Here is a 14714-nt window from a genome sequence, read left to right on the forward strand (position 1 = left end):
AAGCTCAGCAAATGAGTGATGATCCAAAAGCTTGATTTGGCGTTTCAAACGTCAGCCCTTGATAGGGAGCCGGGGATGCTGCTGGGTACCGTGTCCTCACRTGTCCTCATCTCCGTGCAGCTCAGGATTGTTTGCAGAAATGGAGCATCGTTAGAGCCGCCCAGCGACTCAGTGCTGGCTGCGTAATGAAGCAGAGCTGGGCAGGGCTGCAGAGCCCCAGCGTGGAGATATTCTGACCACGGGGTTGACTAACATCCGTGCAGTGTGGGTAGTCTGTCCATCCTCGTACCTGACAGGCGTTTGCTGAGAACAAACAAACCSTAGAGCATGGTGAAAAGATAACCGTCCCCATGGGAGCGCGGAGGTCGGTGKTGGTTCAGTAGCTTCGTTCATTGCTCCCGTTCCTGGCGTGATGACTGTTGGTGGGACTGGATGCTTTTGCAGGTCTTCCTTGCAGGGAACTACAAGAAATGGGCCAGACCCCAAGCTGTAGCTCCACTGTGACCTGCCAGTTGGTGAGTGTGTATGCTGTGAGATACAGGTGGATTGTGGCTCATGGACCAAGGCATCAGGCTCTGGTAATCTCTGGGTTGGCAGCTTGGTGGTCTGTAGTGGTGTGATGCTGGAGTTAGAAAGCTTTCTGTGGTGGTATTCTTAAGATAACTCCTATAACCATTTTACATTTTTTATGGTGTTTCAGACCTGTTGTTATGAAAGTGTCAGTACTCAGCATCTTTAGCTTTGTGTTCCTGTTTGTGCTTCCATGTAGRCTTGTGTCAGGACTACCTCCTCGTATGTGAAAAGTGTTAATTGCATTTGGTGTGTTCTCARTTGCCCCCATCTTTCTCTTCCTCTGAGCCCTCACTGCTACACTAGGTTTTAAAACTCTGATAAACAGCTGTTTCCTTTTTAACACATTTTCTTCTCTTATGCATCCCAAATGCAGAAGCACTGAGAAGCTGAAAGCAAAGCTGATTATAASCAGACCTCACTGAGCTTTGTTACACCCTTCTGAGAGCAAAGCAGAAAGTAAGAAGCTCAGCTGGGTTTGTAATCAGCTAAGATGTGGCTAACAACGTGAGCTAGCCAGAAAACTCTTGATGCAATGACTTTGTTATGTCAGTTTGTCAAAACTGAAAATTTCCACAAAAATCTTACAGGCTAGTTTTGTCAAGAAAAGTTCTTTTTTGGTTACAAGATAACTTCTGGTCAAAATAAGAAATGGAAAGAGTCTCTCACCCCAACGTAGCCAACAGCTCGTTCTGCCTACTGGTTTGGCTGTTTGGGCCAGGGGAGCTGCACTTTTAGCAGTGACCTGCTGGATTTCAGAGTGTCCATCCAATATATCAGGCCCTCYGCCTTTGGGAGATGGGCTCGTGGCACACACGGAGCAGCTCTGTCTTCCCCGTGGTGTCTCAGGCTTCTTGTGCACATGGGCTCCCATTCATTCAGCATGTGGGGGCAGCAAGCCACACTTCCCAAGCATCCTGCTCTTTCCCCAGCTGCTGGGTTTGGGCAGGATCCAGTTGCTTGAAGCTCCTGTCTTGCCTGCACAGACTCCTGACTTGAGTCTCGAGAGCTCATCGGGAGCCTGGGCTTGGCTTTGTGCAGGTAAATTTGCACAGATCCTGCCTCCTTCACCCTTTACCTCGCTGCTGGGGCAGGTGCTTGCCAGGAGGGAAAGCTGCTCTGTTCGTGGTGGAGGCAAGGGGATCTGTTCACCAGGCGTTTGGCATCGAGGTGGCACCACACCTCTCCCATGCCATGGTAACCTCAAACAACCCYCGAAACTGGGTAGCTTCTTCTAGACAGTGGTGCACACACGTGCTGCCCCCACCCGCRCTGCTGCTGTTTTGCGAGTGAGGCCCATCGCCGACGGCTATGCTGTCTCTACTCAGCGCTGCCTGTYGTGGTCTGTTGTGTTTTCTCTCCGTAGTAACGTGCCAGCTGCTTGGTGGGGAGCAACTGGCACGCAGTGACCCCCAGCCTGGGATGCGAGCACTCCCTGGCACATCTTGTTCCTCTTAGCTGGCCTGTGAGCTTTCAGCGGTCACCTTTTGGCTCAGCAGCCAGGACAGCTGACCTGCTGCCTGCTTCCAGGCTTTTCTGCTCTGAGAGCGGGAGATGCGGCTGTATTTTGCTCCCCCCCAGTTTGCTCTCYGGCTTTGCAGAAGCAGTGCCCAAAGGATCTAGGGATCTCAATCCTGGATGCTGTCTCCAAAGGCTAGTGACCGAGCTCAGAAATTGGCCCCAAGGCAGCAGCACAAAGCAGCCAGCCAGCTCCTGGCCCCTGCTTTGCTTCCAGTCCCGTGCGCACAACAGTGTATTGTGGGCTGGAGCCGGCGCCAGTGCAGAGGAGAGCGCCTTGGGTTCGTGGCAGCGGTTCCCTCYGCTCTGCTCCGCTGTAGCCACCGATGCTGCGGTATCCGCTTGCCTGGTACCTTGTGTGTCCTGGCAGCAATCCTCCAGGAGAGGTGGTCAGCGARGGATGTGCTAGAGGGGTCGGGGCAGCCATTGGACTGGCATCCGCTGGACCAGCACTGTGTCGCTCGGGCTGAGCCGCTGCCTGCAGGCCTCCCCTAATGCCTGCYGTGTCCCTTTCCTACTTTTGGGCTAGGATCAGGTTCACTATGAGCTGCCTGGCTTGGGGACTCGTGTCTGATGGTGCAGCTGAGCCTTGACTGCAGCTCCTGGGCCTTGTTTGCTGCTCAGAGCTGTCTGGCCTGCTTGGGAAGTGTCGTACCATTGGTTCTTGCAGTCCTGGAACAAACCATCCACGGAGAACAAATTTAGGCCTGGTCCTTCTCCTCTGGCCCTTTCCCACCTTCTGGAACAACTTCTAGTTCCTGATGCACATGATGATTCAAGGGAGGGGGAAGGGAGGGCTGGGGACCAGCTGCTCTGCYGTTTTTATCACGCAGCCTCCACTTGCTCACTTTTCTTGCTGTGCTCCTTTCTGCCCGGCGCTGATTTGCATTGACTCAGACTTCCTTGCTAATGGTAGTCTCGAAGCCGAAGTGATGCATAAGGGAGTGTCTGCAAGTCAAACATCATTATCAGGCTTACTGGGGCACTGCTAGGGCCAGCCAAGACCTGAGAGTGTTTTGCTAAGCTCCATCTTGGCAAGCTAATAAAATCCCTGCCCCGAAGTCTAAAGGGATAAGACAGGCGGGAGGCTGACTTGCGGCATCCCTCTCATGCCGCTCTTTGGTGTGGTTTCTGCTTGTGTGCCCTCTTATCCAGAGGGAATTGCATCCCTGGGAACAAGTGGGATCCAAGTGCAAAGCTCTACCAAAAGGAGTCAAATGGGCTGTTGCAGAACCTGGGCTTGGATCCGAGACCCCGGGATGTAATGGAAAGGGCAGGGAAGGCGTCCAGGTGATGCCGAGAGAGGCAGGGATGTAAATGCACTGCTGCTTCCCCGTGTTTGTTTGTGGGAGGGCCTCCCTCCAGGTTGTCAGGCTGGAGATGAATCCCGGTATGATGAGTCCAGGGCCAGGTTGCTCCTGATAGGTCACTGCAAGAGGTTAGCACTGCCTTTGACTCCCTGTGTGCTTAACACTTTGTGTTAAACTGTTTCAGCTTTGCAATATTTCCTCCCCCTTGGGATGGRGAAAGGTAAGAGGGGCCTGGGGGCACCCTACAGCCCCCAGGACCAAGAGGCTGCATAGCAGCGAGGCTGCCGCCAGCGTTGTTATCGCAGCGAGGCCCCTCTGCTCCCACATTTCCTCCTTGCCAGTCCCTGGAGAGGCCCTTGGTTGGAAAACAACAGGTTATGCCCCGAGTCACTCATGGAGAACCCAGGGACAGCCCTGGTTGTTGGGAGCAGCCCGCTTCACTCTACTGTTCCTGGAGGCTCTGAGTCCCAGAGAGGGTGTTTCAAAGGAAACAAGGCACCTGCGATCGCATTTTCCACTGGCCAGCCCTTCCCGTGCCCTCACAAGCCATTCRCCGACTTCAACCACATTCGAGACAGGGAGAGCTGTCCGGGACAGGGTGTTCCTGCGAGACCTGCACCGTGAGATGGCCTCCGCGGGGAGGCAGGGCTGCAGCAAGCGCACAGTCCTCTTGCAAACAGCAGAGAATCCAGGTGGGGTGCTGTTTTGCAAGACTGAAATCCATTTGGATCCTAGCTTGTTTCTCCTCTAGAGATCCAGGCTTTTCTTTCCACTTCCAGCCCCCGTGGCAGTGCAATCCAGCGAGTCCAGCAGTGCCCAGCTTACAGGTTTGGCTTAGCGTATTCTTGCCTGAAGAGGCTGCAGGGGACATTTGTTGTGACCCTTCACCATCATGATCGGTCTCTGGTTGGCCCCATCCACCAGCTCCTCTCRCAGCCCTGGTGCTCAGTTTGCAGGCATGCACTGAGGGCCCTGCATCCGCTGCTGTGTCGCAGTGGGGAGCCGGACACGGGTTGTGTGTGATGGGTGGAGGGGCAACCRGGTTCCCAGCTTGGCTGCCAGAGCAAGGCAGGGCTCCGCTCCGATCGCCAAAGCRGAGAGGAGATCGCGTAAAGACGCATTCACCTACCTGACCGAATTGGGATRTTTTCTGAACTGGGGCCTCTGTTCCCATAGTGTGGAGGGCACTTGCTCCCTCTGCAGAGCCTGTTTCAGTTCTGAAATCCTTTGGGCTCTGCATGTGTCCATCCGTGTACCTGTAGCACCCTGAGCCTCCCGTCCCCCCTGCGTTTTGTGGTGCCTCTGAAATACAAATGGCAAATATTGAGGAAAAACTGTCTGGGGCAGATCTGAGATTTTTTTTTTAAATGCTGTATTGTCTTTGGCTTTAAGATGCATGTTTGTGTGATACTTTTCTACAGATTGCATATTTTTTTTTTTAAAAAAAAAAGACCTTGTGACATGACTCGGAGAAAGATTTCATTCTAAACTTTACAAAACTTCAGGAAGAGGCTAGGGAAGGTTTCAGCACATACAGAGAGCAGAGCAGAAAGCTTGAAGCCTGTGAAAGCAACTATTATACAGAATTTTATGACTTTCAGTGCTGCTGGCGCTGCTGCTGCTGCTGCCTCCCCTAACGGACAACTTCCACCAACTTCTCCCTTCCGAGACTCTGGGAAGTGGCGCCGTGCTCTGACCTGCGCAGGCTTTCTCTCGAGGCAGAGATGGGTCTCACAGCTGCTTGCTTTGCTTCTGGGCTTTCCCATGGCCACCTGGATCCACGTGGAGGAACACCACAATTCTCCCCCACGTAGGTCCCACGGGAGCAGAGACCCTGCAGTTGAAGAGAAATGGGAATAACYAAAACAAGAGCTTGCAAACCCCTCTTGAAGGTGCATGCATGGTAGACGCTGTGGATGGAAGCACCCTCAGGCCAACACTGTAGCCTGGCCTGTGTTAGTGCTGGGGAGTAAATGCTGGGAGATTAATGCACTTTCTGTGAAAGTGCAAGAGGAGGCTGGCAGCGGAAGGGTGTGCCAGGCTTGCCCGATGGCCTTTCGGGGAGGAGCTGCAGAGTTAGGAGTTACTGGTCCAGACTTGCATACGGCRCAGGATGCATCTGCACCCAACACATCTCCCGTGGTGGGAGAAAACCTGGGCTGCTTACAGAGTTGCTGGTGGGGATGGGTCACTGAAAGGACATGCCTGTGGAAAAAAGCACACGCGAGCCAGGATTTCCAGGATCCCAGTGTCTGCAAAGCAAAACTGCTCCCTGTGTGCCAGGGAGCCCTTTGCTGGATGGCAGAGCGTGACTGGGGTCAGCCCTGTCCGAGAAACAGGGATTTGGGAAGGGGCTGTGGCAGGGATGGAGGCTCAGTTGTGCGTTAATCATAGAGGTGTGGACTGTAGGGGGACTGAAAGAGCTTGACATTTTGGCAAATTGAGGGTTGAGGGGCAGGATTACTGTCTGTAACTACCTGGAGGGGATGGCAGGTGTGCCAAGGAAAAGGATTTAGAAATGGAAAAGATTTATGTGCGCCCAGGGATGATATTGGCACAAGAAAGAGTAGGTAGGAAACCAGCATTAATAAATTCATGCTGGAAATGCAAAGCTTTCCATCCGCATAAGAGAGATCAATCTTTTGCCTGAAAGGAGCAGGAACAAAAACTTGAACTGCTGCTCAGCTGGAGCTTGGCTGGTGTCTGAACAGATGAGTACGGGGTCAGACGGTTCGCAGCAGGGCTGCGCCCGCGCGGCCAGGGCCTCTCGCGTCCAGCRACTTCAAACGCGGCTGCGTTGCCAGGCTGATCAAGGCACGATGGATGCTCTCAAAATGTAAAATTCAAACGGACCTGTCAAATACAGGCATCAGGGAGCCTGGGCCGCAGCTGTCAGTCAAAATGCAGTGCAGTAAAGCAGATTGAGCTCAGCTGAAATATTTAGTAAATACAGGTGAACTTGTGGCCCTTCATCTTCCAATAAACACTGGAGGGCAAGAAAAGGTTCCATRTTGTAATTGAATGTCTCTTTTGGAAGCTTTTGTTTCTGAAAGTCATTTTTTAAATATATAAAAGAAACTTCCAGAAATGAAATGTTTGCCTTTGAGCTGAAGACAGAAGTTCAGGTTCTGCAGACGAAGCCAGAGGARTATTATTAGCTCTCCTGTTTTACACATGCACTGAAATTTCTTTTTTTCTKTTCTTTTTTCTTTTTTTTCCCCYGCATCTAAGCGGCTGTGAGAAATGTCGGTGTTGTGACAGGAAGCATGTGTGTGTATATGTAAATGTACGTGTGCATGTGTGCACCCATGCACGCCTGTGCATACTTTTTCCTGTGCATTTGTGAGATCTCTCTCACAGCATCTTCCCYGGAAAGCGCCTGTCCTCAGTAGGTCTCAAGTGTAGCAATCCYACACCAAGAAATCCTGTCTTGTTTTATGTACCGTGGTAAAAAGCTGCCTGCTGTACAGAGAAAAGGTTTGGCTGGGTCAGCTTCCCCCTCCTCTCTTTGCTTGCTTTCCGCTTCATACGCCTCACACCTCCACTGCTGGCTGCTTTCCTGCCTGAATGTTTTATATTGGCACTAGATATACACAGGGATGGGTAGAAATTTTGCCCCTAGCTCAGGAATTTGGAAATGTCAAGCAAGCCTGTCYCTGCTTACACCTCAGGGGGTCAACAGCGCTGTCTGAGCATCACTGGAAGCAAAACCCGTCCCAGCACGTGCAACCCCCCTGAGGCCACAGCCGGTCCTGTGGGCAGGTCTCGGAGGGCCGCAGGGGCCATCCCAGCAGCCCAGTGGCACATCTCCGTGCCCTGGTGCAGGCTTTCCTGGTGAGCAGCACTGTCCCACCGGGGACATCCAGAGCCTCACTGCTCTCTTGCCTCCCCCAGGTTGCCACGACAGAGCAGTGCTACTCTACGAATACGTGGGGAAGCGGATCGTGGACTTACAGCACACGGAGGTACCAGACGCCTATCGAGGAAGAGGAATAGCCAAGCACCTCGCCAAGGTATGCTGGAGCTCCCCCTTTTCCCTCGGGAGAAGCCATTGCCGTCRCGGTTAGCAGTCAGCACTGCTTGCTTGCTCCATGGAAGTTGCCTCTGCCCTGATAGGAAAGAGAGGCGCAGAGCGATGAAGTGAGATCCCAGAGGAAAAGGAGTGATCCTGGGGATGACAAAACCCTCACAAGGTGTTAAACCAGTCCTGAGGGCCGACGGCAGAACTGGTGCCTGGGGGATGCTGAGACATGGAGGGATGTTCCTGGGGTTTATGCCAAAGTGAGTCTGGGTTCTTTGTCTCCTGCAACGTGGTTCCTCTTGGTTCCCAGGGATCGTGCTGGGAAAGGACAAGGTGCTCCCAGGGCCTCGGAGGGACAGGGAGCAGGTTGGGTGGGCTGAGATCCCTTCCAAACAAGAGGCAGTGAGGACTGAGCCATAAAGTGATGGCAGGGAGACACCAAAAGCAGCTGTTGGAGCCAGGTGCAGGCCATATGGCCAGTGACAGCCTGGTGGGATCAGTTCTGATAAATGGCCCCAGTCCTGCCCTGCTTCCTTCCTGACCAGTTTACTGGCTGCAGTCGCAGGTGGGGGTGGCTGTTAGCTTTAGGGTTGGGAGATAGTTTGCTATCTCAGCACTCCTGCTGCAGAACGAAGTCAAAGTTTTGGTCCTCTGCTTCATCCCAACCCCATTCCTCACTTGAAGGATCCCCTGGCACGGTCACTGCAGACATCGCTCGCCCTTAGCGGCTCCCTGAGCAGAGTCTGGGGTTTATGTGGCATGTGCGCAGACTTTGGTGGTCTCTGTCCTCACACACATGGGCTGATCTCAGGGCTGTTTCCCCTCCTGGCCAGCTGCATTTTGGGTCTTGGCTGGTCTGACCTTCTTCCTCAGCCCCTTCCCTCTGTGAGCAGGGCTGTGCACTTACTGATAGAAAGCTGCTGATCCTTTTGCTTCCTCCAGCTCCTCTCTCATTTCTATCAGATCTGAGGGCTGCGGGAAAAGGGGACTGGGGGCTGCTGAGTGTTCCCAAGTCCTCTACACCCAAGAGCGGCTTGTCCCATGATTGGGTGGCCTGTCTGGAACTGATGGGAAAGAAATAGTGGTTTGGGGACCTGGTGAAATGTAAGAGGCTGAAGCTCTTGGAGGTCCATGAGCTTACTGGGGTCCACAAACAGCATTTTCCACATTCACTGCGGTCCCTAAGTGGCATTTCTTTGCTATATTAAAGCCCCCCATTGGATTTCMAAGTTCTGTGTCCGGCTGAGGTTTCCGCTGGCAGAAGGACACATCTGCTGCAGAGATTCCCCTTCTCTAAACCCAGTCCTGGACCTTCTTCCAGACMGAAACTTGGAGAGGTCCACAGAGGTTTCCCCACCACCTCCAAACTCCTCTGGTGCAGGGGCTGGGTACCCCCTGCCGCTCAGGGTTAGCTCCTTGCAGAAGGAGCCCTCCAGCATCTGGTGCTTCATTTGGGTGCTGTGAGATAGTTCAGTGCAGCGGCGATGCTGCTGTGTTGGGGGTGCATGGGTAAGCAATTGCTCTTGCCAGGAGGCGGCAGCTCCTCCACGTGCTCCATGCTGGACCCATGGCCTCAGCCTCGGCAGCAGCTGCCCTGCAGGCTCAGTGCCACCGAGGCCGTGTCTGGGTGGCAGGGCTGCTCTCTCCCTTTCCCAGGCGCTGGCAGGAGAGATGGAAATCTGTGATCAGATGTTCCTATTTCTGGCYGCAAGAGAGGCTGGGTGAGTTCCAGCGCATCCAGCTATTAGCCCAAACTTGGCCCTTTCCTCCTTTCGGCAAAAAGTCCTTGCTCCCTTTCCCCTTCTGCTCAGGAGCTGATTTCCCATCTCTTCCTGGCATTGGTGTGCCTTACCTAAAATCTTCAAGGTTCTTAGGAGTCCTTTTTGCCTCCTGGGGTCCTGTTTTTGAGATCTGAAGCCATGCAGGGGTTGCTGAGGAGCTGCTGAGCATGGTGGCGGTAGAGACTGTGGGGTGATGCTTTGGGGTTATGACTGCTCCCTGATCCCTGTAAGCCAGGGCAAGCTGTGACAACAGTGGSCTGGACCCTGGACACAGCTGGGTTGCCCACAATGTGGCATCCACTGGGCTGTTTCTGCCTGCCAACATGTGTTGGGGCTGCCAGGGAGTCTCTGYGTGCCCCTGGTTGAATTGGGGACCATGTGTGCTGTAGAGGCCGCAGCAGGATGGCTGCACTCCTCCCCCCCACAGTGTTCTCCCTCCATCCACTTCATGCAGAGGGGACATGAGGACAACCTGGTGCATTCCCTGGCTCTATGTGGGGACAGGGGAGTCTCTGCCCCTCGGGAGGTTTTGGAGGCAGCAGTAGGGTCCGAGAGGAAGGGAGATGGCACGGCTTTGGTTAACCATGTCCTCTGGCGCACAGATGGCCGCTCTGTGATGTGAGCACCCCAGCTCCATCCACTCCTGGGGAGAGGACAGGGGATGCAGAGTCCCTCAGGAACSATCGGGTTTCTCCTGCACATAAAGGAGGTGAGATGTGGGGCACCACGTCCTGGAGGCTGACAGCAGCTCCTGGCAGTCAAGGCCTCTCTTGCATGGGCTGCAGGGATGGCCAGCGCAGGCGGGATAGCATAGCCCCAGCTCTCTGGAGCGGTACAAAGGCACCACGAGAGCCAGTTCARAAGAGCAGGGTTGCCCTGTGTTGTGCTCATCCAGTGGCTTCCTGTAAGCATCCTGGCAAGCCCTGCGGAGAGCATCAGCTGCGGGAGCTGTTTATAACCTGTCTGTGTTTTGCTTGGTTGCAGGCAGCCCTGGACTTTGTGGTAGAGGAGGACCTGAAAGCTCATCTGACATGCTGGTATATTCAGAAATACGTCAAGGAGAACCCCCTGCCGCAGTACCTGGAACACTTACAGCCTTAAGGCAGGACTGCTCTGACACCAGCACGCCTGTCCCTGACTGTTCAACGCGGCCTTTGCTTCTCTGCGGTCTCAGGAAATCCCCCTCCCGCCTCCCACACTCACAATTTCCATTTTTTTAAGTGTGTCCATGTGGTGCACGAGTGGGGGCACGACCTCCTTCCCTCTGCCCATGTGTGAGCATGGCTATGGCCCCTGGGCTGGGCTGGCTCCAGGCACATGTTCTCCCTGGCACTCTTCTCAAGCCAGGGAGTGGAAGAGGATGTTTTTTCCACCAAACTCCATCGCAAGACTAGGGGATGGCTCAGTCTGCATCGCACCCTTTCCCCTCTGCCTGGCAATGGCCGTGAACTTGCGAGGGGATGTTGGTTAGGGGGTGTCTGCGGGATACCAGTTCCCCTTCCCTCCCAGCTGCTGGGGAAATACTGTGGATTAAGCCTCATGGGGCAGAGGGAGGTGGTAGAGGAGTCCAGGCCACTTGGCAGGTTCATCCTCCAGTGCAGGAGCATCTGCTGAGCACCAAGCCTTGCCCAAAGCCTCATGGGATGCAGATGAGAACTTGTGGGCCATGGTGGCACTGGGACAGTGAGACCTTCAAGCCTAGAGAGGGAGGAGTCAAGCAAGAAGCGGCCTTCAGCAGTAGCCTTCGTCCTCAAGGGCTGCAGCAGAGCGGACGCAGCATGACTGCGCAGAGGAAGAAATGCGGCTGAGCGGCAGGCGCTGCCTCCTGTCACAGCCTTCTGTACATAGCCCCACCGTGAGATCCCTGTAGGGCCCAAGCTGCCATTCCCATCTCTGGTCCGTGGTGTCAGTATTGTCCATGCTAGTGTGGACCCAGCCTGCTCAGGAGGAGAACACCAGCCCTCTCCAGCCAGGYCTGGTGTCCCAGCACAGCAAAGTGATGAGGAAATGTCACAGGCTTTCACAGGTGACTGAGTGGTTTCCTTTGGCTGCCTGTGACTGAAGAGAAGGGTCCTCCTATCTCCCCTAGCTCAAGGTCTGGGTCTCTGCCCCAGAACCTAGGGGTTCAAGCCCTCACCACATCCCAGGAATAACAGGGGAGCAAGGCTTCCAGGGTCTGGTCCTGTCCCACCTCCAAGGTTTGATGCTAGAGCCACCTGCCTCTGCATGGATGTTGGCTGTTACAGTTGTTTGCTTCCCCTCCTTGCAGCCTTTGGAAACAAACTCTGACTCGGGGCATCACCCATCTGCTCGCTGCCTCTCCTTGCAGCTCTGAGCCCTGCCGTGTCCCCAGGCGATGGTGGTACAACAGGGTCCTTGACTAGTGGCAAGGAGGAAYGCTGGGCTCTCACCCTGAATGCAGCCAAGCGCTTGCGTATCGCGCTTGCCTGTCGGGAATGACCCTGCAGCACGGCTCAGCATTGTCAGATGCAGAGAGAATGCCGTCATGGTAGCTTTGAGAGCAGGGTGCAGATCAGCTCTGGATTGTTGCCTGTCTTTCCTTGCCCAGGTTTTTCAGGGCCTAAGCTGGACCCTGGAGAATGAGGGATCCCCCCCAAGCACTTGGGATTTAGCGCTAGGGTGGGGGGCTGGGCTGTGGATGGCAGTGTTCCTGGCACGCTGTCGCRGAACAGCTGCTAGCTCAGCCGAGGGGTTGTAGCCAGGCAGAAGGAGATAAAGAGCCTTTCACCTGGAGGCCAAATCCAAAGCTAGCTTATCTCAGTAGAGACTGAAGTTTACAATCTATGTTGTGGACTGAACGAAGCCCTGGCCGAAAGAGAGCGCAGCCCTCTCCCAGAGCCCAGTGCAAAGTCCACAGAGGTAAAGGCAAGAGCTCCTACAGCCTTTGCTGTCAGCTGGATCAGCAAGAGATGGAGACCCATGTGCRGTCTCAGCAAGGGAGGTCCCAGCGTGTTCTTCCTGGCCGTCTAGTCAAGGCGAAGCCCCTGCTGCCTGCYCTGCTGCTCAGGGGATGCTAGCCCCAGGCTTGCTTGCAGGCTGTCTGCCACCAGTGTGATGCAGCCCACTGCACGTGGGCTTCAGTAAAACCTTCCCAGATGCCATCCCTGCCCTGGTGTGGGCTGTGAAACCCCCTGCCCATCTCAGGAGGGACCTGTGCCCTGTTCCTGAGGCTGGGCTGGGTGGCAGCCCTGTCCCTGGCTTGTGCTGCTCAGGAGAAGCATCAGGCTTCAGCCTTGCCTCTGCCTCATGCTTCTGCCCTCTTGCTGCCTATTTCAGCCTGGCTGCTGCCTTCAAGATGTCTTAGAGGGACTGGGAAAGTGTCATGGGTAGAGAACTAAAGAAAGGGGGCTCAAGAAGAAATCTAGCCTGCAAAATGCTAGCTCCTCAACTGGCRAAATACACTTCAACATCTAGTTACAGGAGCAAGGTTGGCTGAGTAGTGACAGAACCATCCCTGCTCTTGGTCCCAAAGTGAAGCTGAATCACCTCTTCAAAGGCACCAGTGTATCTGTGATGCAGCAGGGCCGGGAGCTTGGAAGAGATCTCTCAGGAGCAATAGCTTGTGYCTGGAGCTGAAAGTCTTGGCCTGGTTTTGTGCTAGTTTCCACAGTGTGACGGTTTCCAGGAGTACCACTCTGTGTCCACTGCGTGAAGATGGTTCACTAGAGATGTGCTGTGGTCACTGCATCAGYGGGGTCCGTATGTCCAAGCCTAGCCATGGAGCTCTTTATGCTGTTTTGGCAGGAACCTCGTGCTTCCTGGCCCTGGATCACAAGTGGCAATCACTGCCTTAAATCAGGCACAGCACGTGGTTTTGCTGCTGCTTCCCTTTGAGGTGCTACAATCCCTTCAGTTTCTGACCTGACGGAGATGTTTGCCAGTGTCTGTGCCAACCGTTCTACTGCTGTATCCACCCTCCACCCTGGCCTTTCCTTCCCCTTGCTCTCTGATGTCGGCAAATAGCAATACCCACAGGTCAGCAGTGATGCTGCAGTCCTCCAAGCTCCTGTGATCTGGCACCGTCGAGTGGGAGATGGCTGGGGGCTCGTGTGGCGTTGGGCAGTCCTCCCTCCTGCCTCTCTGCCAGCCGCCCTTYCCTTGCTCGCCTGTGCAGGAAGGAGCTTTCTGAGCCCTCCTCTGCCTTGGGCCGCTCCGTGGTGCTGACTATGCCTGGAAGAGTTGGGGATCCTGGACTCTCTCCAGCARTGGGAGTGTGGAAGTGGTTTGGTTGAATATTGATGCCCCCAAACCCATTTGAACTACAGACTTTGGGAAGTGGGGAAATACAAATTGCTGTCAAACTTGCTTCCACATCACCCAACTTGAACTCCCCCTTTCTCATCTGCTTCCCAGAGTTGTCTTCCTCTGTCCAAGGTTTCCATTCTTTTGAATTCAGTGGTTACGATGTGCCTTTCCTTCTCAGGACCTGTTACAAATGACCTTTCTGCTTTTGTTTATGTCTAACATTTATCTTTATCCTTCCCTCTGTCATACTATAAAACATGAACATATTGCATGGAATACAATACAATAAAAAGTGTGGCTTAATTGACCTGTAGTGGTTCACTGCTGCATGTGTGGCAGGAGGGTGTGCCCACAGGACCAGGGGGACCTCGGAGCATCCCCAGCTCCATTAGAGCTGGGCTGGGTCACTTCAGCAGAGAGCCTGTTTCACAAGCTCCTGTCAAATAATTCTCAAAACTAACAAATCCTCTAACAAATCTGGCCCCAAATCTCATAAAATACCTATTACATGCGTGTCTGGGAGGTGGYGAAAGAAAAGGCAAAAGTTGGCAGGTGGGAGACATACTGCACTGCACAGTTGTGTACACCACACAGATCACGGAGCACCTCGGAGCCAAATCCCAGGCAAGTGTGAGATGCTCCCCTTGCAGATACATAAGGAGGCATGGGCTGAAGCTACTGAATTTTATTTCAGGCCTTGTTGAGAGCTGACTGACCTGGTGGTGACTGCGTAGAGCTTAGGACGAGTGGGATCCTAACTGGTTCTTCTCTGCTGGCCAGTCCTCCTCTGCTCATGCTAACTGATCCTCCCTTTGGAGTTAGGGCCAGATAGCGATCAGGAGTAATCCTGCAAATGCAGCCTCTTGTGAAGCAATACTAAATGTTTGCGTTCATTGGTTTAAGATGCTGGAAAACATTAAGGCTATTTAAATAGCTGGCAAGTGGAATTTTTTCCTGATGTGCTCATCCAGGGCAAGGTAGATGGGCAGGTGACTCAGAAAAACACAAGGAAGCTCCCTCCTGGGGCCCTCATGCTCCTAAGCCTAGGGAATGCAGCTGGAGCACTCACTGCTAGAGGTTCCCAGGACAGTGTGTTTACACTGCTTTCTAAAGCTGGGTGCCAGCCACAGAGGCTGAGGGCAGACTCGCAGTAGCTGCAAATCCCAGGGTTGGGGGTGTTGGGGGGAACAGAGTGATGGTTTATTTGCAGTTATGATTTGACCCAACATGAGAAGTGGCATGTGGCAC

General features: G+C 54.0%; 1 protein-coding gene across 1 annotated transcript in view; it reads left to right on the plus strand.

The window, feature by feature from the left end:
• Positions 1 to 13773, plus strand: part of NATD1 (N-acetyltransferase domain containing 1) — a 15954-nt gene extending 2181 nt beyond the window's left edge. Inside the window, exons 2-3 of the mRNA XM_085309407.1 lie at positions 7092 to 7411; positions 10185 to 13773. Of these exons, the coding sequence (XP_085165533.1) occupies positions 7092 to 7411; positions 10185 to 10301 (437 nt within the window). The 3' untranslated portion in view covers positions 10302 to 13773. The remainder of the gene's footprint in view (positions 1 to 7091; positions 7412 to 10184) is intronic.
• The last annotated feature ends 941 nt before the right edge of the window (positions 13774 to 14714 follow it).

Source organism: Rhea americana, unplaced genomic scaffold (assembly GCF_003343005.1).
Source record: "Rhea americana isolate MKP2758 unplaced genomic scaffold, rheAme1 scaffold_297, whole genome shotgun sequence".
Lineage (NCBI taxonomy): Eukaryota > Metazoa > Chordata > Aves > Rheiformes > Rheidae > Rhea > Rhea americana.